At 42.4% G+C, this 25,166-nt stretch overlaps 1 protein-coding gene across 10 annotated transcripts in view; it reads right to left on the bottom strand.

Annotated features, from left to right (window-relative positions):
* The window catches only part of Mgat5 (alpha-1,6-mannosylglycoprotein 6-beta-N-acetylglucosaminyltransferase), a 331,545-nt gene that overhangs the window by 29,180 nt on the left and 277,199 nt on the right, over positions 1 to 25,166 (bottom strand). For all 10 annotated transcript variants that reach the window (XM_046453871.2, XM_046454522.2, XM_058584189.1 and 7 more), the window contains 3 exons: positions 17,263 to 17,412; positions 9,527 to 9,673; positions 2,172 to 2,288 (listed from right to left, as the gene is read on the bottom strand). In XM_046453871.2, the coding sequence (XP_046309827.1) occupies positions 2,172 to 2,288; positions 9,527 to 9,673; positions 17,263 to 17,412 (414 nt within the window). The remainder of the gene's footprint in view (positions 1 to 2,171; positions 2,289 to 9,526; positions 9,674 to 17,262; positions 17,413 to 25,166) is intronic.

Raw genomic sequence — 25,166 nt, 5'->3', positions numbered from 1 at the left:
ACATTCTAATACTCCTTGTGGATGCTTAAAACTGAGGATAGTACGAAACCTTTTATATAAGCACTGTGATAGCACAGTAGCTGAGCTGATAACAGATAGCTACTAAGTGACTAAACCAGGGTGGATAGTGTATATAGCATGGATACACTGGACAAAAGTCTGATTCATGTCCTCAGTGGGATGGAGAAAGATGGCATGAGATCTCCTCATATTATTCAGAATGGTATGCAATTTAAAATATATGACTTTTTTCTGGAAATTTCCATTTAATATTTTTGTAACATGGATGACTATAGGTCACTGACATCATAGAAAGTAAAATTTCAGATATAAGGAACTACTATATAGTCCAGTAGAACTACTATATACTTCACAGGGTGCATGATCCTCTGCTGACATCTGATTTCAGACTTCAGGCCTTTAAAACTGAGAGACTACATTTCTGTTGTTCAAGCCATCAAATTGTGGTACTATGTCACACCAGCCCTAGATAACTAATACACAAGTAATTCTGGGACATAGGAAGGAAGATCCTTAAATCTCCTAAGGATGACTCCCTGATGGTAAAACTTTAGGTGTGGGGCAGATATTTTCAGGCAGCCCAGTAGGACTACACTTCACTAGGAACTTCTATCAACTGGGATAACTTGAGATTGGGGGACTTCTGCCTACAATTGTTGAAACTGGGTTTGGGACTACACATGTGACCATTGGGAAGCTGACAGCTACACCAAAGCCCAATACCCAGACCATCTTCAAGGGGACAGAATATGGATAGCACATCAGAGTGCCCTTGCTCCCCTGGAGATGCTCTCAATTAACTGAAATTGGCAGGTTAGTGGGCCACCAACTATTTCCCAAAGGGGAACGATGTTGCTTCAAAGAGGTAAACTGGCCATTCATCCAGGATATATGCCCTTCTCGGATCTTCCCCTTCCACTGAACCCATGCCTTATCCATGCCATTCACAGTTTTGCTTTGAAAATTCCTACTCAAAAGACAACTCAGAATGCAACATTCACCAGAAGCGCCCCCCACTCCTGCTCCCATCCCTAGATCTTCTGCATGTTGATTTTGGCACTGACCATTATCTGCGCTGTTAAGCATGTGTTTGTTTGCTAACATCAACTCCTCCCTCTGATCCAGGTAAATCACAGTGCTGAATACTAGCAATATAGCAGGCAGACATATATGTGCTGCTTTCATGTTGCTTATAGTCTAGCAGAAATTCAGATGGTCTATTATAAGAAATAAGAAACACTTCATAGTGGCTAAACACTTCCTATGTGGTAGACATTGTATTCAAGCACTTTGTATATGTGATCTCATTTAGTCCACTCAGGTTACCAGTCAAGTATGTAATATTAGCTCTACATTACAGAGGAGGGAACTCTACTAGTCACTGGAAGCCAAACCCAAAGTGTGTAAGTCCAGCCCACCCTCACAGCACACCTGCATGATTCTCTTAAACATCACAACCAAGTGTGAAGAGTGCTCTGATAGGAGAAGCACAGGGGCAGTGTGTACCTGAGACAGTTAACTGCAGGATCAGGACAACTGAACTCATCCCAGGTGGGCGGTCAACTCCCACAGGTGGTGAGACAGCCTCACCTGTGGTTATGGAACAAAGCACCCCTCCCCCTCCCAGAGTGACTCAGACGGTTCTCACAGACAGTAAGTGCTTAATAAATGTCTACTGAATTGATGAGAAGAGTCCAGAAAAGTAAGTTACTTTACAAGAGCCTACCTAATATTTTGGTAGAAAAAACAAATAAACAGATATTATGCAAAAACACTTCTTTCACGATTTCTTCCCCATCTCCCCCTCCCCTCTTTTGTGGGTAAGGTAAAAGAAGCAGGCCCATCTTTTCAGATCTCTAAGAGTGACATAAGTAGATCTTGGAAGCTAGCATAGTTCAAGCCCCTCCTTCTGTGCCTGGAACACAGGAGCCATGACAGTTCAGTAGAATCCATGGCCACATCTGGACACTGGCTCTGCTTTCCATGTCACACAACATCCATGAAATCCCCAGGCTAAGTCCTACAGACTGGCTACTCTTCTAACTCCAGCTACTGTGGGAAAATGCCACTGACTGAATCCAAGGGACTGTGATGCTTTCCACACATCAGGTCACATCACAAATGGGGGGAAATGGAATTAAAGAAACAACCTTCTGATTCAAAATCGCTTTCACTGCATCCTCGACTTCCTCCTGATTGTTGAGATTGACAGTCCAAACATGCGGCCGGCCAATGAAAACTTCAGCATACGGATGCTGGGATGTCAGCTGGAAAAGAGAAAACAGAACACCTCAGTTTCACACTGATTTTTTAAAAAAAAATCTTCTGGGCTAGATGAAGTGTTGTACATTTTACTGCACTGAGTTGTACTTGCGCAGGTAACAAGACACTCATCCTCTCCCTCATCAACTGAAACCTCCTGTGCAAACATAGCAGTTCAGAAACAAATAGTGATGGCTGCACATCTTGAATCCCTCTTGGAAATAAGAGAATGTCACAATCTGGTGACAAGGTGGCTGTTTTAGGTGGGGTGTGTGGGTGTGCTAGGGATTGAACCTGGGACCTTGTACATGTTAGGCAGGTACTCTACCACCAAGCTACACTCCCAGCCCTTATAGGTGGCTTTAATTCCTAATGAACATTTTTGCTCAACCAAAATAAGCATAGCTCATCCATACTCACCCCTGAAAATAACCTCTGTCAAACCAGTATCTATTTTCTTGGCTAGGACAGACAGGTAAGCATAAAAAATTGCAATAAAAATCAAGGCTGCAACAGTCCCAAGAAGATGAGTAATGGTGCATACAAAAGGTGATAGAAACAGAAGTGATCCCATCAAAATAAAACAGAATCTTCAGGGTTTGAGGAATAATCATCAGCGTAACATTGAGGCCTGAAACTTTTAGAAGCAATCTGTCATTGGAAAAGCAAGAAATGGCACTTTTATCCTAAAGGAGGTTTTATTTTAAAGAACAGGGTGGTCAAAGAAAGCAAAGATGTATATTGGCAATTCTGGGTTCTTTAAAAATCCATTCTTCAGGACAGCTAAATTTATCCCTTGATCATGCTGCCACCTCTATTCTTATACCCCTTTAAGGTAGTGGTGTAAGGAGTGTTCTAGACATTTATGAGAATATTCTTAGTTACCATAAGAGCTGGTGCTACACTTAGCCTGTGGGTGGGGACTAGGGATACACGACATCTAGTGAGGTCTAGGACAGACCTGCACAAGGAGGAATTGTTCAACTTTCATCATCATCATCATCATCATCATTTTTGATGATGGGAATTGAGCCAGGGCCTTGTTAATGCTCTTTACCACTGATCTCCTCCTCCAGCTCAAAGAACTTCCAAATACCCTGCTGGGCTTTCAGGTGGATTTATAGCATCTAACACTTTGATACAGTTTTAATGTACAATAAATTTCTCAGGAGCATAATTACCATGTAAATCAAGAAATGTTTGTACTGTTTTATTTGGAACTTCACCCATGAGCTGTCACCATTTTGGAAAAATCATGGCAGTGAAGTCAATGCCACTCAGGATATCAGAACTGCCAGTAAAATGACCCAAAACTGGTCTATATTTGTAGCTATCACATTAATGGCAATTATGTATATATGTATGTGATATGTGTTCAGACTCTTATATTTAGTTCCTTGTTCATAATCTCAATTACAAGCAAAAAAGGCTGACAACTCTTAGTTGAATGTTTTATTCCTTTTAAATACAAGTGTTCATGGTAAGGGGGAATGAAAGATCATATCTGCTAGGATAGGTCTTGGCTACATAATATTGAAATATGTATTACTTTTTATGAATTATTTTCTTTTTATTTATTCTTCATATTAGAGTTAGGAAACTATATATTTTTTTAATTATGTAGACAGGCAGGTTACATTATTTAAGATTTTCATTTCAGGAGAAAAAAAGATGTTATAACATGTTTATCGTAAAAGGAGGTGTTAGCTCTGGTAGTGTTAAGACCTTTGCTATGGAGGCAAAAGGTCTGGCTCTCTTTTTTCCTTTTCTCTTTAGACTCTGATATAGAGATATACTTGGAGGAGTGGATGTTCCCTCTTGCTCTCAGTCACTGGTCTTGGTAGCCAGCTGCAGCAGTGGTGTGCAAAAGCATGACTAAGGACAGGGAAAATGGGCCACAAGTCATTGGGCTCCAGCTGCAGTTTTCACTGCCAATCACTCAGGGAAATCATGTGAGAAACGTCCAGGAAGGTTTTTCCTGCTCTGCTCCTGCTTCTCTGCCCTGGGTCAGGTCCTGCACTAGCCTTTTCAACTCTCCACCCTCCTGATGTGTGCCTCCCTCTTTTGCATGCTGGGCTCTGTGGTTACTGGAAGGCTACAGATGATTTGCAGTTCCATGGAACTGGAAACACCTGGTTTTTTCCTCTGCACATATTTGGATTCAATCCCTATCAGTGAAATCCCATGTGGGGCCAGGCATTGCGTAATCACCTGCACATACATCACTTATCGGGTTTCTTATGTAGTCATAAGGATTCTGAGGTATAGAGGATTTATAACCCCAAGACCCAACAACCAGAATGCTCAAATCCAGATCCTTCAACAACTTATTAGCTTTGAAAAGGAAAGAGCATGACAATTTAGAGGATGTCAATGACTGAAGACAAACAAAAGCCTTTTAAAACTTGCCAACAGAAAAAAAAAATTTCTTGGACTGAATTTATGCCCCTATTAGACCTTTGTGAAGATGAGCAAAAAATGTCGAATTATTTTCATTTTGTGGCTTAGAGAACAAACTAATTAGCCCTTCTGCTGGAATCAGGGTAAATTAGAGTTGCCATCAATGTCACTATTTAGCAAGTTATATATCACCAGCAGTCTCTCACCCCTCCCTACTCTTTAAGGTCCCTGCATATTTACAAGGTTGCTCTAAGCAGTAAGAAAATACAAAATGCTGAGCCATTATCGTTTCATTCATCTACATTTATTGAGGGTTGCTTAATTTTATGAGGGAGGCATTTTGTGATTCATTAGCCCCTTTTGAATGTTATGTTCTTTCTTGCTAATTTATTGAGAACCATCTGATCTCAGCTACTTCATCATGTATCAATCAGGAAATTTACTAGAGTATAGTTTGTAAAAGTAATGAAAATCTTATTAAATATGAGACATTACTTCAGAGTAGCTATTAAATCTCCAAGGAGAACATGGGTTCTCTTTATTGGGTAGGTTAAGAAAACCCAAAACAAAACAAAACAAAAAAAACCCTGAACTCAGATAATTTCTCATAGTTTACAAAATGTCAGAATAATGACTGGGAATCTACTAATATGTTTCCAAATACAAAGATAAAAATAAAAATCCAATTCATATTAAAGTATAAAGAACCAAGTATAACCTAAGGCATTGTGAAATGTTTTCCCCTCTGAGTATACACTGTATTTTAAAAACTTGGCCCAATGCAAAAATAAAAACAAAGCTAAACTCAGTTAGAACTCTAGACTTTCCCTTCAAGTGAAGGCAAAAAAGAGACCCATAGGCAATTGATATGGGCCAATTTATGTTGGATGAATTGTGGATTGACATAAAAGATTAACATAGGCAAAAAGAGAGCTTTCTAATCATACATACTCAGGTATATATATATTTATAATTATATATACTTGTAAAAATTTCCCCTTTCCTGAGGGGAAAATAAAAGATAATTTCTAAGAGGTATTGACCCTTAGAAATCTGTAGACCTATTGACAGCTTTTTCCTAATTAAAAGCATGTTTAGGTAGGAGGATTTGGCAGCTTCTATGAGCTGAAAGAGCAGGGGAGGCAGACCCTCTCAAAACTGCCTGGTGTTGCTGGAGGGAGCTACAGATGGAACCTGACCTTCTTGCCCCCCCCCCCAAGTTCATCAACATTCATCCCTCTCAGGCTTGAAGTCCTTTCTTCTCCTCTTTCTTTAAGGCCAGCCCCATCTGTCAATCTTTGTCAGTTAACCCTGCACATTCTCCTTCCACCTGGCACAACTCCAAGTTAACTCCCCTCCTTAAGCCATCTCCCTATTTCTTATGCACTCCCACTGATTATGCAGCTGTCTTATCAATCTTCCAGATCAGATCTAGAGGTCTGAAAACAGAAAATGTGTCCTGCTGAATTCCCTTAACGCAGCAAATAGTACCATGGACTCTGTAGGGATGCATTAAACATCTGTCAACTGCCCTTCTGCCTCTCAGCCCTCCAGTGGGAGCCCAGGACTGATGGAGTCATCTGTCTGAGGTCACTCGCTGAGCAACCATTGAAAGCAGTCCACACTGTCTTTCTACTGGAATCTCATTTCGGGCCTGGTGGCATCATCCCAGGCAGCAGTTCCAATGTCTGTTCTCTCTTTATGGCATAAAGAATGAAAACCCTCCGCGACCTCAGCAGAAAGCAAATGACTAAATGATGGCAACTGACAGAAAACAATGAACATACTTTTCTTGATAACTTCGTACTGGTTGATCTGGGCCATGTAACGTGACACCCCTGACTTGGCCATGTGTCTGGAGTGTTCTCAGTGTTGTGAGGAAACACTCAGCATACAAACAACTGATCTGAATTATTTAAAAGCAGTGAGGGTCATGAGTGACAATGAAAGGCTGGCTTTTTACAGATTGGGAGACTAAGGCGACATGACAATTGACAATCAAATGCAACATGGGATTCTGAATCAGATCCAGAAACGATTGTAGCGGAAAAAATGGCAAAGTGCAAATATAGTCTTTAGTTCAGATAATACTAGGGTACTGCTGTTAATTTTATTTGATTTTGATAATTGTACTAGGGTTCTGTAAAATGTCACCAGTAGATGAAGCTGGATGAAAAGTATAACTCAATGCTATATTATTTTTGCAACTTCTCTGTAGACTATCTTAAAATCAGTAAAAACTGCAAAATTCTACTTGTAGGCATATAATCAAAAGAGTTATTAGCAGGAACTCAAACAGACAGGGGTATACCACTATTCATAGTTGCATTAATCACAATAGGGGAAAAAAGTGGAAACAGCTCAAATGTCCATCAGCAAATGAAAGGATAAGTTCAACATGGTAAATACATGCAATGGAATATTAGCCTTAAAAAAAATAAAAAGGATTCGGACACACGCTACAACATGATCAACCTTGAAAACATCACATCAAAGTGAATAAGGCAGACCCAAGAACCAATAGCACATGATTCCATCAAGCCCCTAGAGTAGGCAAACTCATAGAGACATAAAGTAGGAGAGAGGAGGAGGGGAGAATGGGGAGTTACCGTTCAAAGGGGACAGAGTTTCTGCTTGGATGATGAATAAGGCTACAGATTGATAGTAGTGATTGTTGCACAACACTGTGAATTTACTTAATGCCAGTGAATCACACTTATAAATGGCTAAAATGTTTTATATTATGTATGATTTATCACAAAGTTTTAAAATAGGGGAAATTACCAAAAAAAAAAACACAATTTGGACAGAAGGAGGAACTTCTGAGATTTTCTATAGCCAAAGGAAAACCTATGGATGATACACAATGGAGAAGAACAGTCTTATCAATGAATAGTGATGGATGTGTTAATGAGCTTTATTGTGGTGATCGCTTTGCAGTGTTTATTATTTCAAACATCAAGTTGTTTACCTTAAATATATAGTTCTTTTTTGTGAAAAACAAACAAAAACTACTAGAGATGACTGAAATCAATTTTCTACCTCAAGTTTCAAAATCAGTCACATGCTGTAGCAGAGATTTCTAAACTGAGAAGTTAGTCTCCCTGTTGGGGAAAGCCTTTTAAGCCTTTCCAAAAAAATACGCTCTTCAAGATTGTTCCTGATCTCTGTGTCTAGTGCCACCCACGGCACTCGCACCTGGCACACAGGTGAGCTAAATATTGGTGAATGAACTGACCTTTCAAAGTGAAACCACTTCCATGAAGAGTTCAAGTTATATGAGTAAAAGGTAAAAAGTAAGCAAACATCCAGTTAACCCTTGTCAGAGGTTATCTGGGCTACAGTTAACCTCTTTGAGATAATCTATGGTTCTTGTTGATTTTCCATCTCCTTTGGCCATTTCACCAATGATACAGGGGGTTGGAGAAAAGAACTCTTAAAAATAATCAGGTCTATGAACTGATAGGATTCCTGATTCATTAATAAACATCACTAAAAATGTATTTTATGTACTATGTAACATTTGTTACACAGTTATGACAGATTCAGAGAAAGTGACCCAGAAGGGTTTCAAAGCAGCAGCACTGAAAAAATAAATGCTTTAAAAAGTCATGGTTATGTCATGGGAGGACTGTCCATCAGTGTAATCCCCCTGTTGAAAGCCATGAAGGACAAGGGTGTTGCTTTAACTTCACCGATGGGGAGCAGTCTGCAGAATCACCTACTAACTACATAGAAATAAAAAGAAAATCATTCTTAAAGTTTCTTGCACACACCTTTTTCTGGCCAGATATGGAAGCACCCAGCTTGATCATTCACACTTAGCTGCAAATGACTTGTTTATTGCCCCAAATCAAATCCAGCTTTCCTTGGTGGTGATTCATCATCCATTGTGAATTTTCAAGCTGATCTCTGAAGGCAACTGTAGCAAGGCTTCTGCAAATGGTTCTAGCAATGGCAGGACCACTTCATGGGGTGGTGCCTGCTGATGGTGGGCTAAAAACCCAGGCATATCACCTGAGTCCCCAGGGACATGTCTTGCCTCTTACGGTTGAGGTTCCTGGAGAATATCCATGGCCCACTTTTAACTCTCAATAGCTCTTCATGGAGAGTTGATTATCCACAAATATGTTACAAATTTGTTACTCAGTTGATCTCATCATAAGCTCCCAACAAGAAGAGCTTAGCTTCAGACAAGAAGAGCTCAGCTGCAATCAAAAGGCTAGAATGTCCTTGTTCATTAGACAGTTGGCACAGAGGTGATGTGACTGAATCATTTGTTTCTCTAAGCTCCAGGATCAGTTCCCTAACCTTTTCCCTTCCCACATAACCATGTTGGATGATGTTAATAACACTGGTTCAGCATCTTTGGATCCAGAAATGTTTAAAAACATTTGAAAAAACTTCAAGTACCCTGAAAATGGGCAGACTTTTTCCTCTTAACATTATCCCTTAAACAACACTGCATAACTACTGTTTATGTAACACTTACATTGTAATTATAAGTAATCCAGAGATGATTTGAAGTATGTAAGAGGATATTCTATGCAAATACTATGCCATTTTACATAAGGGACTTGAGGATCCAGAGATTTTGGTGTCTGTGTGTGTGCGCGCGCATTGGGGGGGGGGTGGCCAAGGGGGGCGGTCCTGGCACCAATTCTCCATAGATACCAAAAAGACTATACCTACATTAGCACTAAGTAAATAGTTATTCTTTTTTTCCTCCCATGTTGCTGGGGATTGATCCCAGGACCCTGAGCAAGTGCTCTATTACTGAGCTACATCCTACCTCCCAATTATTCCTGTAATTGAAAATAGAATGATTCTGGTAGATGCTTACCTCTCTCAGTGTTGGCTTGCCGATGAAAAAGTCTGTGTTTTTGCTGCTTTTGGGTGGGTTGAACTTGGGATTCAGAAAAGCACATCCATTTGCAATAGCCTCCAGGGGAGCTGGGCCCTCATAAGGGAACCCAAGTCCAACAAACAACTGAAAGACAGAAAAACATGCATATATAAACACATCAGTCAGGACTGGCCTCCTTGGCTCACAGGGGGCTACACTGTGGTCCATTCCTGTGAATGCCTCAGACACTCTGGAAGGGTCCCAGATCCTAGGGGGTGGGGTGGGGCAAAAAGAAGGGGCTTGTTCCAAGATCTGAGAAACATCACCAGGGACTTTTAAAACCCTCGTGAAGTGGCTCAGCTTACGGTATTCTTCTCCGCTAAAAAAAGTAAGGAAATAAATGTTGGGAGGGGGGTTGTAAGGTGGCTAGAGTATTAAAAGAAAAACAACAACAACAAAAACCAAGGCCCTACAATCATCTTTCTGTAACTCACCAGGAGACATGACTGGAAAAACACTTGCTTAACTAAACAGAAGGTTTCTTCATTGAAGCAGCAAACAACAGGCCCTTTCAGGGACGCTGGGCAGAGGGACAGAAAGGTCACTTGGTGGTTTGATTACAGTTCAAATGGAACTGCTTTAAAACGATGGTAGGTCAGTAAACACAGGTTTTCATAATGGGGTTTTCACTGGGGGACACCAACATCTTGGTTTTACTTTCCTCTGGGTGGGGGGAGAAGGTACTCAGTTGCTAAATCTGCAAGGCAATGAATGCTTCCTGCTCCAGCAAGCAAGCCACATGTTTCCCCCAAGGCAGACAATAGATGGCAGCAGAAACACGCTCTCTCAAAGTCTTAGGAACAACCACAGCAGCAGGGAGCCACTGTGACAAAGGGGACGTGCTGCTACAGTTCAGTGGATCTGATTCCTGGGTCCAAAAATGAGATAATATCTCAGAGAAATGCCTCACTCTGCATAATGTTCATGCGAGAATACTGCACACTGCTGGAGGGCTGGAGGTAGGTGACGGGCGGGGTCCAAGCCTGAGCTTAGTGAGGCCTGTGTTCTTCCTACCCACATCACAGAGTCAATTCTGAAATCTCTCCAGTTCCCAAGAGGCATGTCAAGTGACAAAGCCCAGGTGGGCCCCAGGGCAGTGCTTCCTTTCATCTTCATGGTGAGAAACACCCACAGAAGGTCCTCAGAGTGGAGGAGTCTGCTGAACTGGATTTATCTGTATGTGTGGTTCTCCTGTCCCCAGGCTCTCTCCTCAGCTCCCCAACCCCATGCAGCTGTTTTAAATGAGCAATCATTGAGATGTTTCTGCTGGAAAGCACCGGGTCCAAGCTGCTGGATTCCCTGTGCATTCCTGGAAGACAAAGGATGCATATGTCTGGCCCTCAACACAAGGGCTGCACAGAGCGCAGTCCACATGTGACATTGGAGAATCATGCAGCTCCCTAAGGACTTTTGGAGCAAAACACCTAAAGTTTCAGGTTTTCTGAAGAAACTCCCTATCCTATTAACTTTCGTATAGACAGGGCACTTAACCTTTCTGTTTTTTGATGAAGAAATAACCTTTCATTTTCTGTAAACCTTGAGACCACACATCCAGGGACATCCACAAGGGAGGGAGGGAGGTGGGGTGAACAGAAGGTTCAGGAGGCCTGCAGAACTCCTACCACTGGCTGTGTCATTTCCCCTTGGAAGGAAGAGTCTCTGGAGGTCATGGGGTGAGGGTGAGGGCCTGGAAGCTGCAGAATAGAGGGAAATCTCTATTCCACTCTCCTGCTCTGGATCTCATTCTTGGTGAACAAAAGTCAGATTCTCAGAGAGAACTGTTGAATACAGAGTGTGGCCCGGCACTGTGGCCCAGAGGTGGAAGAGGCCTCACAGCAGAAGAAATGCAAATAAATATTGGGATGTACTAGTGCTCCAGGACATTCCCCAGGCTCTCTCCTCAGCTCCCCAACCCCATGCAGCTGTTTTAAATGAGCAATCATTGAGACGTTTCTGCTGGAAAGAGGCCTTATTGAGCATGAAGAATCCAGGGTTTCCATCCTTAAGGCTTTTGACTTCTGTGATCCCCTCTTCCTATCACACTTTAGGAAGGATGTGCCAAAACTCTCCAGGAAAAAACAGATGACCTCCATCAGGCCATGATTGGGCAGAGCACAGCACAGAACATCTGGGCCTTTTTGATTAAAAGAGGTACTAAAAGATGCAGACTAGGTTTTCATGGGTTTAGTCAGAGACCCAGCACCCACAGTAGTTACTGACCTTTGGAAACTGGGGCCTGCCATGAAGTGCCAATACCCTTATCAACTCTAAACTGTCAATAACAACTTTGGAGGAAATGGAAGAAGCACAATGCTTGTCTATTTCAATGGAAAATCTTGGAGAAAAATTTAATTAGCTCCTTCAGATCAACCAATCTGAACCTATTAATTAAAAGGATTTGAGGCTGTTGCTTAATGGACTTGAATATGACCTAGGTTTAATTATATCTGAATAACAATTTGCACCAACTCTTCTGCCCTGCTGGCACCAGAATATCTCAGTACGAAGAAAATAAACACTTTGGGCTACCTCTCCCAAGCCTATTTAGAAGGAAGCTTGAGCAAATACCACATAATTTCTTGGCAATGGGTTTTCCTGTCACACTAATTAAGACTGAAGAAAATGCATGATTTGGAAACACCAAATAATAGTTTTCTGTCACTTCTGTCAATAAGCAAGTATTTCCTTGCTTCCTGTCTACTCATTACTTGTGACATTATGATGGAGCAGATATATTAAGGTCAAACAGCACATCTGAGAGTTGAATGACAACAGGATAGGCACAGAAAATTCACCACTTCTAGCTGGAAACTTCTGCATGCTTATGGCCCTTGCCACAAACCAGTACCTTAACTGTAACAAATTGTTTTGGCCCTAATCTCCACTCCCCGGTCCTTGCACCTACTTGCAGACTTCCTTAGCATGGATGAAAGAGACAGAAGTAGGATAGCATTCAAGCACTGGGGATAACCTTCTCAGGAGAAAACTGTCCATATTTTATTTAAACTGCATCTGGCCCTCAGAAGCCCAGAATCTAACAAGGATATTTCAGGTGACAGAACATCTCCATGGCTGCAACTCCAACCCCCTCAGTGAGTGTTCCTAAACAGAGGGATGACATGCTCTAAAATTAAATTGTGAACTAATGCTAAGAGAAAGAGGGCAGATGAAGCACCATACGCTTTCTTCACAGCATAGGGTTGAAACATTCCAACACAGAGACCAGCAAAATTATTCCTCTCAGAATTTTCCTCTGTGTGAAAGGAGGAATGGAATTATTTCAAACCCGTAAGTGGGGGCACTTAACAAAGATTCCTTCAAACACGGACAAAGGCAGTTCTTATGATAACTGCATGGTTTTGGTCAGTTTTAGTCACTTTCTTTTTTTGGGTGGTGGTGCTGAGGATGGAAGTCAGAGTGTCAGCCTCCTAGGCAAGGGCTCTACCACTGTGCTATACTCCCAGCCCAGTTCTAGTCACTTTTGATGGGGAACATCAAGAATAATCCAAAATCAGGTATACTCAACATACGCTTTTCTGATGATCATTAATTAGCCGCGCTGAGGTGGCTCAGGAGGGAGTTGAGCAATGAAGTAACCTTGGTTTACCCAATAAATTGATCATGACACAAAGTAGCAATTAACAGTACAAGCTTGGGAGTCAAGGAGACCAGGGTTCAAGTCCTGACACCGTCATTTCCTACTTCCATAACTGTGACAAGTTGCCTGTCTGTGGATTCTCTGAGGCTCATGTATAATCTATTTTCTCCAGGGTTGGGACCTTCTCAAGTGCAAAATGGGAATAGCAACATTGTTTTATCTCATGGGGTTGCTGTGAGGATTATGTGAGATATTTCATAGAAATATTCAATATTCCAAAACTTGGCACTCTATAAACATTTACTAAGTAGTGGCCCAAGTTCATATCCCGCTACAGTGTCACACAACTGCACATCATGGGCTAGCATCAGTAGTTGGGGTTTAGTTGTGTGGGAGTTTTGCTTCTGGCATCATGTCGGCACCCAAAAAGTTTTGGATTGCAACATTTTGGATGAGGGATATTTAGCCTGTATCCAGTACCTTCTATAAGCCAGGTGTTCTTGTAGGCACTGGGAATATACCCACAAAGAGAACAAGCAAAACCTCTGGTGCAAAGTTCATGGTGCTGCATGATGGCCTGGTTCCAGTGGTAGTGGAACCTCAAGTCCTGATTCTGAGAGAGGTTTCAAAACCCATCCAAGCTGTGTAAGAAAAGCCATAGCTGAATGAATGTCTGTTTGGCAGAGGGTGGGGAGTCAGGCATGAAGACAGGATAGGATGTGGCAGCCCGTTTGCCAAATCTGTCCAGGCCTCTATGTGAGCTGGCATGGTGTGGGGAACCAGGATCACCATGGTCTACCCAAGGCTTGGAGGGGGAAAGGAATAAAGTCTGGGTAGAGAAGGGTACAGCTCTAGCATGAGCACTAGTAGCAGCTTCGCCTGGCAGGCCACAGTCAGAGTTGTTCTGACTGCAGAAAGGAAGGTACCTTGTCTGGCTCCTACGTCAGAACTGCAGACATCCTTGCATCCCAGTGTTGAATGTGAATGCCCTATTTGATATCACAAATGTAATAGGAAGCTTCCCAAAGCAAGAAGAGGAAGGTGGACATGAAGAGGTTACCATCAGGAAGGTGAAGAAAGAAAATATATTACAAGAGATGGAGATTTAAGTCAAAATTAAAAACATGCCACTCTAGCGAATCCTGATTTGCTGACCTCAACTGATCTCTTGGAGTTTGCTGGACAGAATGACTTCTCTGTGGTCCTTTGATAGATAATTCATTCATCCAAATTTTTATCATTTTCTCTAGATTTTCAGCTCTTTCAGTGTTTCATTAATTCCTCCTGTCTTTCCAGATTCCCTGAAGCAAGAGTCTGCTGGAGATGCCTGGGCCCCTAATGGCATGCCAGGACAAATTCTGCTGAGCAGAGGGTTTCCTGGGCTTGGTGCAGAGATTCAAAGAGGGCTCATAAAGAAAAAATAATGAGTCTGGAGCTGATTAAACATCAATCATTCCTTCAGACCTCTCGAGGAGCTGAGGCTTGTTCCCTCTCCAGTAATGAGGCTGAAGAGCTTGTGAATCTTCTTTATTCCGCAGTCCTCAGCAGCTCCAGGTCTCCACTTCCAATGTGGATTGGAATAAATCACTTTTAAATTGCTCAGAGACACAGAGGAAGGAGTTGGAAGCAGAAAGGGTTATAAATGCAAAGGCTGACCAGCCTTCCGTGTCACTACTGCAAAGGCCAAGATCCATTCATTTTAGTGCGTGAGGGTGTGTCCTGGGTGTGAGGAGAATCTCAGTGATACACTGCCTTAGCCTCATCCTATTTGCTAACTGTTTGAGCCATAGTTCCACTTGGAGTATTTTAATATATTCTTGCCAGATAAGCAGGCACTGTGTAATGGGCTCAGGGACATGCTCAGAAGGTACCCTTTTTTCCAAGGATGAATACATGTCCCTCATGCTAAAATTCAAGCTGCCCTCCTTGGCTGTAGGCCACTCTGACATCGTGGCTGGGTTTTATGGGCCTCTTCTTGTTCTCTCCTGGACATTAGGGACCTCAGTTTTGGCCTATTTCCTATTCTATGACAGGGTAAGTGGATGGTAAGTAAGTAAGGGTTCTTTTAAAATTTGCAAGGCTGAGCAAGACATTCACGAGCCTGGGTTAATAGAAGTGTGCGAGACAGTAATGACATGCTGCTGAAAACCAGCTCTGCCAAATGTTATTTTAAAGGAGATTGAACTTTTTCCACAACCTGATGTGGAGAAAAGTAAAATGAGGCAAATAGCAAAAAATAGCATTGCTGTTAAAGGGCCCGGACATCCTGATGATTCTAAAATATCAACCTAAGACAGGCGGTGACGGGAAGCAAATGGTAAAACTGGGGACACACGTCATTCCTGGAGGGCTTCAAATAATCATCTGATTACAGGTGACCTTACAAGGAAATAAAATCTTCATTAAAACAAAACAGATCTTTGGCCAAGGAGTTAAAGAACTGACAGAATATTTTGTTCATGCTATTGCACAAATAACTTGAAGGTTGAAAGGATCAAATATATTTGCAGATGGAGAAACCGAAGCAGAGGAGATAGATACTCTTTGATAGGTCGGTTTCCATTGAGTTTGGGTGTTTATGAGGCTGGTTCATCAACAGCCTAGCAGAGATTTAATTTGCAATTAAAACAATCACGAATTAGAGTGAACTCCACAACTTGACCTCAATTTACCATAGGCATGTCCAGCTCACCAGAGTTAACAACCCTACTAGCACTGTCTACCTCTTAAGGCTGTTGTGAGATTCCAAGAGGATAGCACATATGAATGTACCTTCTAAATAAGATCAGCGATGGCTAACATGCTACAAAAGTTCATTTGTTCAACCTCTCTGCCCTATCTTGAATTAAAAACAAAGTGAGCCAAGGACCAGAGTTAAGAAATCCACCCGTGATAATAAACTCTATGCTTTAGAAAACACTAGTGGAGGGATCTGCTGGTTTTGTTCACTGCTGCATTCCTTGCACAATGCCTGGTATATAGTAGTTGTTCAATAAGTATATACAAAATTCATAAAAAAAAACTTATTAGTAAATACAAGAAAGCATATCAAATACATTAAAGGGCTTTCAAGGCCAACTCTGTTATTCATAAGTCACCTAACTTCATGTGTTACTTTAATGCAGGAATATAGAAAGGACATAGCCCACAAAGCCCCAGGCCATTATGCTCTAGTGTAGTACAATAACACTCAGTGGCTCCCCAACTATCTATGTGCAGTGTCTGCACTGTGCCTCTTTCTGTGACCATTGGCCCTTATTTCCTGTTGTATTTAACCTTCCACTATTTTCCAATACTTAATCTAGATAGGTTGCTTTCTAGTTCTCTCCTGAATATGCCATTGGCACCTTGGCTACCTGATGCTGACTCTTTATATGGTTCAATAGTAGGTGTATCCATACCCCAGCAATCTCTTATATCTGTCATAATGATTTCTCCGCTCCCTGAGCCAGCAGGGATTTTTCTCCCATATGAACCTCTTTTTTTTTTTTTTTTTTTTTTTCCTGGTGTCCAGGACATACTTGCTAAATGAGGAGGTATGAGGAAAAGCTGGTTAGGGACCCAATTTGATTCCTTGAACAGAGGTAACAGAGTGGAGAGTTCATTAACCCTGGCTTACTGTGAAGAGGCTCCTATTCTAGCAGAAGGTCTATCCTTCAAGATAGAGCCTTACCTTTCCCATGTCTGGCCCTACTCCCAGCCCCTGGCTTGTTGCCTAGCACAGAGAAGATGCTCTGTAAATTTTTTTTTTTTATTATAAAGTTTCCTGACCTCCCCCACTTATTTTTAGTTAATTCAGGAATTGTGCAAATACAATTTTTGAAAAAAAATTTTAATTGCACATTTTTTTTTTTTTGCCAAAATCAATTAACAAACAGTAGCAACCCCCTTTCCCTATTCACTAATTTTTTTTTAGTGACAGCTGCTAGGAAACTACTGCCCAATCAAGGCCTAAAGAGCTATTGCATTGTTAGAAAGAAAACAAGAAAGATTATGATCCCATTTTTAATGCCAAGGGAAACAAACCTGTAAAGAGCAACCCTGGTCAATGTTTACAAATCTACTGAAAACTCACCTTGGTTTCTCGGAGAAGAAATTGCAGGTCCCGTCCACTGAGTATGCCGTGGTTTTTCACGTAACTGGGAATATTCTTTGTGCTGGAGCCATAAACTGTTGCATGCACTTCCATATACGTGTGGATGATGTCCAAGTAGATCTTTCTATTCTAAAACGAGGGCACAAGCAGAAAGCATTTTTTGTTTTATTTGCTTAACAACCTGTCTGGAAGGACTGAGCTTCTAAGAGCTAGAGGCCTCAGGGGTGGGCATTCTTATTGTGGAGATGGCAGTAGTTTGGCAATCCAAATACTGGACTTTCTTTTTTGAGGTTAAAAACAGTCATATTGCTACTGTATAACTGTGCAAGAAATACACTATATTACAACACATTACTGAGTACCAATGACAACTCATTGCCAACTTTTTTGAAGTATCGTCCTCACTTTGTAAATTACCAGGGATCCTCAAGTTGCTTTTGGCTCATCCTCTTTATCAGGGAGAGAATTTGGAGATGGAAGACCCAGAGAAGGCAGAAGATTGGACTGGAATGTTTATCCGGAGATGCTAAGCTGTCCCCAAGGAATACAAACATCCCCAGCTCTTGCCAATATTTCTAGTGATGATTAACTCATGTTGTCGGAAATGGATCCCACTTAACTCTCGTCATGGGGAGAGAAGAGTTTCCCACAATATGTATCGATTGACTCAGTAGCTGGAGAGACAAGAATATCCAGGTAGGCAAAAGTAAAAAAAAGGGATAAATGGAAACTCTGGTGAGACCTGAAACATTCAAGAGTAGTTTTACTTTTTATTCTAGAAGCAAAACCAAGCCCCTTTTTTTTGTATTTGTAGGAACTGGATTTGAGGCATATTTTCTGAATCAAAACCACCTATAAAGTGGAAACCAGATCACTTTTTCTTCCTCTTCGTGTTTCCGTGTGACTAAGTTGTGCAAGCTGCATTTTGTACAGCTTGGTTGTTTGGTGTTTTATTTATTTATTTGAAAGCTGAAAAATTCAAGTTCTGTAATGTTTTCCAGTTGTATGAAGGTGGGACAAGGCTTTCCCATTCTAAGCCTGTTTCAGACACTTGAGGCATCTATTAATAGAAAGTTCTGTGACTCAAACCCATAAGGGACACACAGGGTGTGACAACAGTAGCCATGGAGCACAAGGAAGAGGAGGCAAGCTCTGAATGCAGCCAGTCACAATCTGCCCTCTGCTACTCACTGCCCTGGTGACTATAACACAGGACTCTCAATCTAGGGGAAAACTTTCAAATCATATATCAGAAGTGTTCATGAAGGATACAACAGCAAGTCCACATTCTCTATTTTACAGATCAGGATGACTGTGGCATCAAGCAAGGCACTCCCTGCAGACTAACATATAAATAACATGAACGCTTGAGAGCTGCAAGTCTGATTCCAGGTGATGTTTGGTGAGGCTGCTGGGCATAGCGATGAGGAACCATTTATAAATCACAGCTTCCCACTTGGGAGTTTGAGCCATGCTTAGGGCCATCTACCTGGGAAAGGTTGATTGGAGGGGTTCTGGGATGACATGTTTGGTAACTCTTGCCTCACACAGCCTCTTCTCAGGGACTCTGCCTCCATCACAGCCCGTCCTGGCTTCTGTGACCCTGCCTCCTCCCCTGCTAATGGAAGTGGGGGGCCCAGGGATGGTGTGGTAGGCTGAAGCAGATGAAGGAAGTCAGAATCCTGACTCAGAGGGATTCCTGCCAGATGGTGATAGACATTATAGCAAAAAGGTCATTCAGTGTTGGAATGTGTGAGGTCATAGACCAGGGAACAGGCCCCGAGGAAGCCAGAGGCCAGTTGTGAGGTGGGAAAAGAATCAAGTAAGTACTAAAGGGAAGGAGGGGGTAGGCACGGGCAGGTGGTAATGAGAGGGCCTGCACTGAGACATCCCAGTGAGAGAAAGGAGGAAAAGGAGGAAGAGAGGGGAATAGAGAGGAAGAAGGGGCAAAGGGGAAGGGGGAGATGGAGGAGGAGGAGGAGGAGGAGGAGAAGATAAAAGCAAGAGATGGAGAGAAAACTAGGGCCCACCCATGCGCAGCCATTCCTTATTCTAAATGTGCCAGGTCTTTCTGGACCCTTTCAACAGCAGCAGCTACCCAAACTCTTCCTGGACCCCACCCTACATTTTTTAGCTACTGAGGGCTGATTCCAATCACACAAGGAGGCCTCTCAGGACATCCTGCTGGCCTTGAGGAAGAGATTGGGGGTGGGGATAGGCATCTGTCCCTTATAAAAAGGAGACACCGCCCCATGAAAAGTCAGCTGCTAAATAGTGAGGGTGGACCACAGGCCCCAGGTAAGATCTGCAGCAAGCTACAGGCAGAATAGGGAATGGTCCATCTGCTTCCCGCCCTGCAGAAAACCATTCACAGCAGACTTAAGAGTAGAGTTCCCAGAGTAAATGTCTGTGAAAGAAATGATACACTAGGTTACATATGTACTGTCAGCAAATCCCAGGAAAGGTCGGGGCACTTTGAAGCGTAACAAGGTGGCAAGTTTGGGCAAACAGAAAGAAGTCTACATAAAGGCTAATAAAGTCTATGAACTCTTTAACACTAAGGCATGGTACAGTCAGAAAGCAGGAATTATCTTCAGAGAGGATTTATAGAATCTCACAAATGAGAAAATCCCCATGGATGATTGGAGGGAAAAAATGTCTCAAGCATAACTCTAACCTTTGAAGCTGACATGGTAATTCGTTAACTCAGCCTTGGTTCTCTTGCTGACACTTGTCAGAGTTCGGTAGAAATCTGGCGAGTCTGACCCACACTATTTATTCCAGGTAAAGGTGCCACTGAAGTTTCTTAAAACAAACTATTATAATGCCTGAAGTGAATGCTCATGAGATGCTCAAGGAACCCAACAAGGCATTTCCAGCTCAGGTCTCTTTCCTGAATTTCAAGTCCAAATATTTCATGGCATTCTGAAATTTTCCATCTGTTGTGCTGTAGTTGCTTCCAACTCAACAGGTCTAAAAGAGGACCCATCACCTAATCTGAACAGTATCTTTGTATCTGCCCCTGAGCTCAGTGACCAGCATTAATCTCCCTACCAATACCTGGACCATAATCATTATTCCTCACTCCAATTCCTGCCAATATGTGCATCAAATCAATCACAAAGTCCTGCTGATGCTGCCTGTAGAATGTCAAGTTGGTCTCTTTCCAGGCCCTGATTGTTCATCTGGATTGTGCCACAATTAATATAAGCAGCACCTTACCACATACTTCCCTGTAGCTCAAAAGGGGATGCAACTTGTCTGTGGTTTCTGCAAGAGAGCAACAGTATAGGGACCCATTGTGAAACAATCTATATGGCTGGATGCAACTTTTGTATATTTCTTAACCATACAAAGCAATATTATGCATGTGGGTAATGTTCACACATATGGACATTTGTAGCTGAAGTACAAAAACATGTAGGAGGATGATTTGAACTAAATTCCAGATACTGATTACAGAGGAGAGATGATCTACAGAAGTAGATGGAGCTTCAGTGATATTTGTAATATATCATTTCCATGTTTAAAAATACTGTAAGATACTAACATCAACAAATCTGGGTGGTACTTGGATGTCTGCTATGATTCAGATGTGTTTCCCAAGGTGATGTGTTAGAAATTCATATATTAATGGTATTTGGAGGTGGGCCTTTGGGAGGTAATTAGGATTAGATGAGGTCATGAGGGTGAAGCCCCCAGATGGCATTAGTGGTCTTATGAGAAGAAGCGAGGCCTGAGCTGGCACACTTGCTCTGTCTCCCCAGGGGATGTCCTCCTCTATATTATGATGAAGCATGAAGCCCTCATCAAGCCCCCAGCAGATGCCAGCATCGTGCTCTTGGGCTTCTCAGCCTCCAGAATCATGAGCCAAAAAAATGTCTGTTCTTTATAAACTACCCAAACTAAAATGTTTTGTTATGGTAACAGAAAATGGACTAAGACAATGCCTTGGTTTTTAAAGACTTCTGTATATTTCACAATGGAATTTTATTCAGCCATAAAGAAAAATGAAATTATGGCATTTGCAGGAAAAATGGATGGAACAAGTGGCCATCATGTTAAGTAAAATAAGTCAAACTCAAAAGGTCAAGGGTCATATGTGGAAGCTTGACAGGAAAAGGAAAAGAAAGGTGGGGGTGGATCTCATGGGAATGAAAATCAAAGGGAGATCAGTAAAGGAAAGGAACCAGGGAGTGGAAGGGAGAGAGGGAGGGAGGGAGGGGGAGGGGGGAAGTGCTGGGGCGTGATACTGGCCAAATTATATTGTTACCTTGTGTGCATGTACAAATACACAACAACAAATCCCATCAATATGTACAATTACAGTACACCAGTAAAAAATGTGGAAAAGACATCTGTATATTTGATATATTTCACATGTAAAATGTAAAAATTTTAAAACAGATGTGTTCATGAATAAACAAAACTCAGTATGTCTAAGACTCTAAGGCCTCACCACTGTCACCGCACTGTAAGGCTTAGTTCCTGGCATCAAGGGGTTCAAGGGATCCCCTTCTATCTTCAGTGTGTGATGTGTACTCTACCCTTTGTGTTTAAGGGCTGAGGTTTCTTAAATTAAGCGTGTCCCTGCTTGCCTTTCCTCAACTCATGGGAAGGCCCAAAGAGGGGGGTGGTGTACAGGGATGGGGGCATCTTCTAGCATATACCCCCTTCCTTTCCCTTGTTTTGGTCATCCAGGCTTAGACGGAAGACCCAAGTCCCATTGATCAAAGAAGTGGGTTGAAATCACTCTAGGAAGCTTTCCTTCTCTGACTTAAGGGGCCAAAGTTAAAAAAAAAAAAACAACTTAGTCCCAATGCTCTGCCACCTACTAATTTCTGAGATCTAGTCAGAAAGGGGTTGCACTGGGGATCACACCACAGCAAGCCACCACCCATCTTGGAGCCAGGGGAAATGCTGCTACCAGGTCCCAGCTGAGCGACTTGCAGCCCCCTAATGTTTTCAGTCCCTGGTTCAATTTAAATTCCCATTAAAAACAACAGATCTAACTGATTAAAATTTAAATCTACCTAACCTCATCTGGGGGCAGGAGATGCAAAGGGAAAGGAGAGCCCTGACGGAGTCAACGAACACCGCAGTCGCGTGTCTTTAGCTGTTTATGGCTATAGCTGGGGGCAGGTACATTTGCAGAACTTGTAGGAAGATATTTAGAGCCAGGATGGAGAGATTTAGGAAAACAATTCAATCTAAGCAACACTGGTACGTGCTGCAGCAGGGGAGGCAGGATGCAGAACTGGAGAGGCAGAAGCTCTGTGTCTAACTTCTCTTTCATCTGGGGAAATGGGAGTATAGGCCTGACCTCTGGAAATGGCAGTATTTTGAGCTTTAAATTGGAGTACGGATGGCATGTATTTTTCCTCAGTAATACCCCTGTTGCCCACTGCAGACACACACAGCCTCTTCTACTTCATTTTCACACACCCATGTGGCACCTGGTGACCTGCTATTAACCAAAAAAAAAAAAAAAAAAAAGAATTTACAGCCCTGCCCCAAGTTTGTTTGTCTAGTGGAAAGTACCTGGTAAGTCTGAGCCAGGGGAATTCTCCCTGGGACGTGCCAGGCAGTTATGGAGAGTCAAGACCTCTCCAGGCAATAGAAATTGGACTGCAAAACTGGGCTATGGAGGCAAGGGCAGATCCTATCCTGCGGAGACCAGACTCAAAGAAAAACGAAGCTCTCACACATACAAGGCCAAGTAAGAGAGAGTTTGTGGCCCTGAAAGGCTCCTGGTCTGCGGAACCAGTTAATTCTGAGCCCTGCTGCATCCTTGCCCTCCGTCAAGGTTCCAAGAGTCAGCACATCCTGGCTATGGTCCGGGCCAGAGAAGTTGAGCTGCCATTTCCAGCACAAAGAATCTGAGAAGGACACTTGTGATCAGATGCTTCCTGGAGTTTCAATCACTTTTAAAGTAGTAGCTTCCATCTCCTTCCCCACAAATTAAGAAACTGGTCCATTACATGGTTTCACAACTATAGATGCTCCTTGACTTACAACAGGGCTACATCCTGGTAAGCGCAGCTTAAGCAAAGATATGGTAAATCACAAGTGTATTTCATACTCCAATGAACCCATTGTAAAACTGAGTTTGTAAGTCAAACTGTAAGTTGGGGCCATGTGTGTACAATGATGCATCACGTTTTCCTTAAGAAACACAAGGCCGTAGAGTAAGCGCATCTAGACTGAAAATAGACACACAAGTCCTTTACTACTGCTGCAATATTCCTCCTCAAAAGATTATGTGTGGACTTGTCCGCTGTACTGAGTGGCCATCTTGTGCATCTTCTGCTGCTCCCGGTCTCCTACTTTCACTCTGCACACGTCCCATCCTGTTGTCACTTCTGTAAGCTAAGCTCCCTTGTGCATGATGACACACACACACATTATGAGCCTTCCCTGATTCCCCCAGCTGCCTGCTCTTTCTCTTTTTCAGTCAGTGCTCACATCAGCCAGGCTAGGAAGAAGCCACAAGGTGGAATGGTGGGACATGGGGGTTTAGTTTACTGTGAGGTAAACCAAGGACAATGGCACATTGGGCAGAGCAGGGCAAATAAGCCCACTTCTTTCCTTTCACCTAGATGATGCTAAGGCAGAGATCCTTATAATCCTCCAGGAGTCCAGTGTCCACTGTGCCCCCATGTCTGTATGGCTCTTGGTAAAACGGAGGAACAGCGTGGTTACACGCTCCATCACATCCTCTCACACTTTTCCTTTGCCACAGTAAAATATGGTAGTCTCTCTTTATCCATAGGGCATAGTTCCAAGAACCCCAGTGGATGCCCGAAGCTGCAGATAGTAAGGGAACCTACATATACTGTGTTCTTTCCTATATATAGGAACCTATGATCAATTTTAATTTATAAGTTAGGCCCAATGAGAGACAATAGCTTACAATAAAAGAAAATAATGATAACAACATGCAGTCATAAAAGTCATGGACACTTAGAAACTGATTGTTTCTGGAATTTTCCACTTACTATTTTAATAACACAGTGTGACACAGTTAAATGAATCTATTGACAGCAATCCTAGAGAGGAGGGACTATTGTGTGCGTGCGAGTCTGCCTCAAGCCCTACTTCCTAGAAGTTAAGATACTGTTTCTAGACTCTAGCTCCTTCAATCCACCCTCCAGTTTCTCAAATGAAGATTTTGCTCTCCTACAGAAATGGCTCTAAAGGTTCCTCTGGTCATTTGGATAAAAGACCCCTTTCTGAACTCTGTACACAAGTCCCCTCACAATCTGGGCTTCTTTCCTGCAAGCTCTCCAGCTTTTCCTTCTATGGTTTATTTCCTTCTGGTCATTCCCAGACCTCTCTTGCATCTGGTACCATTGTCTTTGCCTGCAATGCCCCTCCTTCCTCTTTATTTTTCTCCTGGATAGACTCCTTCATCCTCATCCTTGACAAGTCTGATTTCCTGGATTCACCCAAGTGAATTTCACTGCTACCCGCTCTGTATCTTCAAGATCTTCTTGCTTGATCTCTGGGCAACACAGTCCTTGGAGGTTCCCACCCAGGTGGAACTGTGGACTTCTAAAGAGCAGGACACGAACTCAGCAGAGACCTGATACTGAGCAAGCACTCATACATGATCATTAAGAAGGACAGAGGATGCCTAGACCACAAAGCATTTATGGATTTGTAGAAAAGACAGTCTTAGGTAAGGCCTAGTTCCTGACATGCACCAAGGATCTGTTCAACTTCCCAGGTGGGGTCAGAAGCCATGTCCTTCCACTTAGAAAAGGAGCTCAAGTTAAGGACCATCTAGACTTATTTTTAATAAAAAATAAAAGGAGAGTTATGAACCTTAGAAGGTACACTGTACAGTTGATTCACCTTCCTTTTAACATAGCTACTTAGAA

This window comes from Marmota monax, unplaced genomic scaffold, assembly GCF_021218885.2.
Source record: "Marmota monax isolate L192 unplaced genomic scaffold, Marmota_monax_Labrador192_F-V1.1 WCK01_AAM20220418_F8-fsc00154, whole genome shotgun sequence".
NCBI lineage: Eukaryota > Metazoa > Chordata > Mammalia > Rodentia > Sciuridae > Marmota > Marmota monax.
The sequence above is the reverse complement of the archived record's forward strand: the minus strand, read 5'-3'. Positions and strand labels throughout refer to the sequence as shown.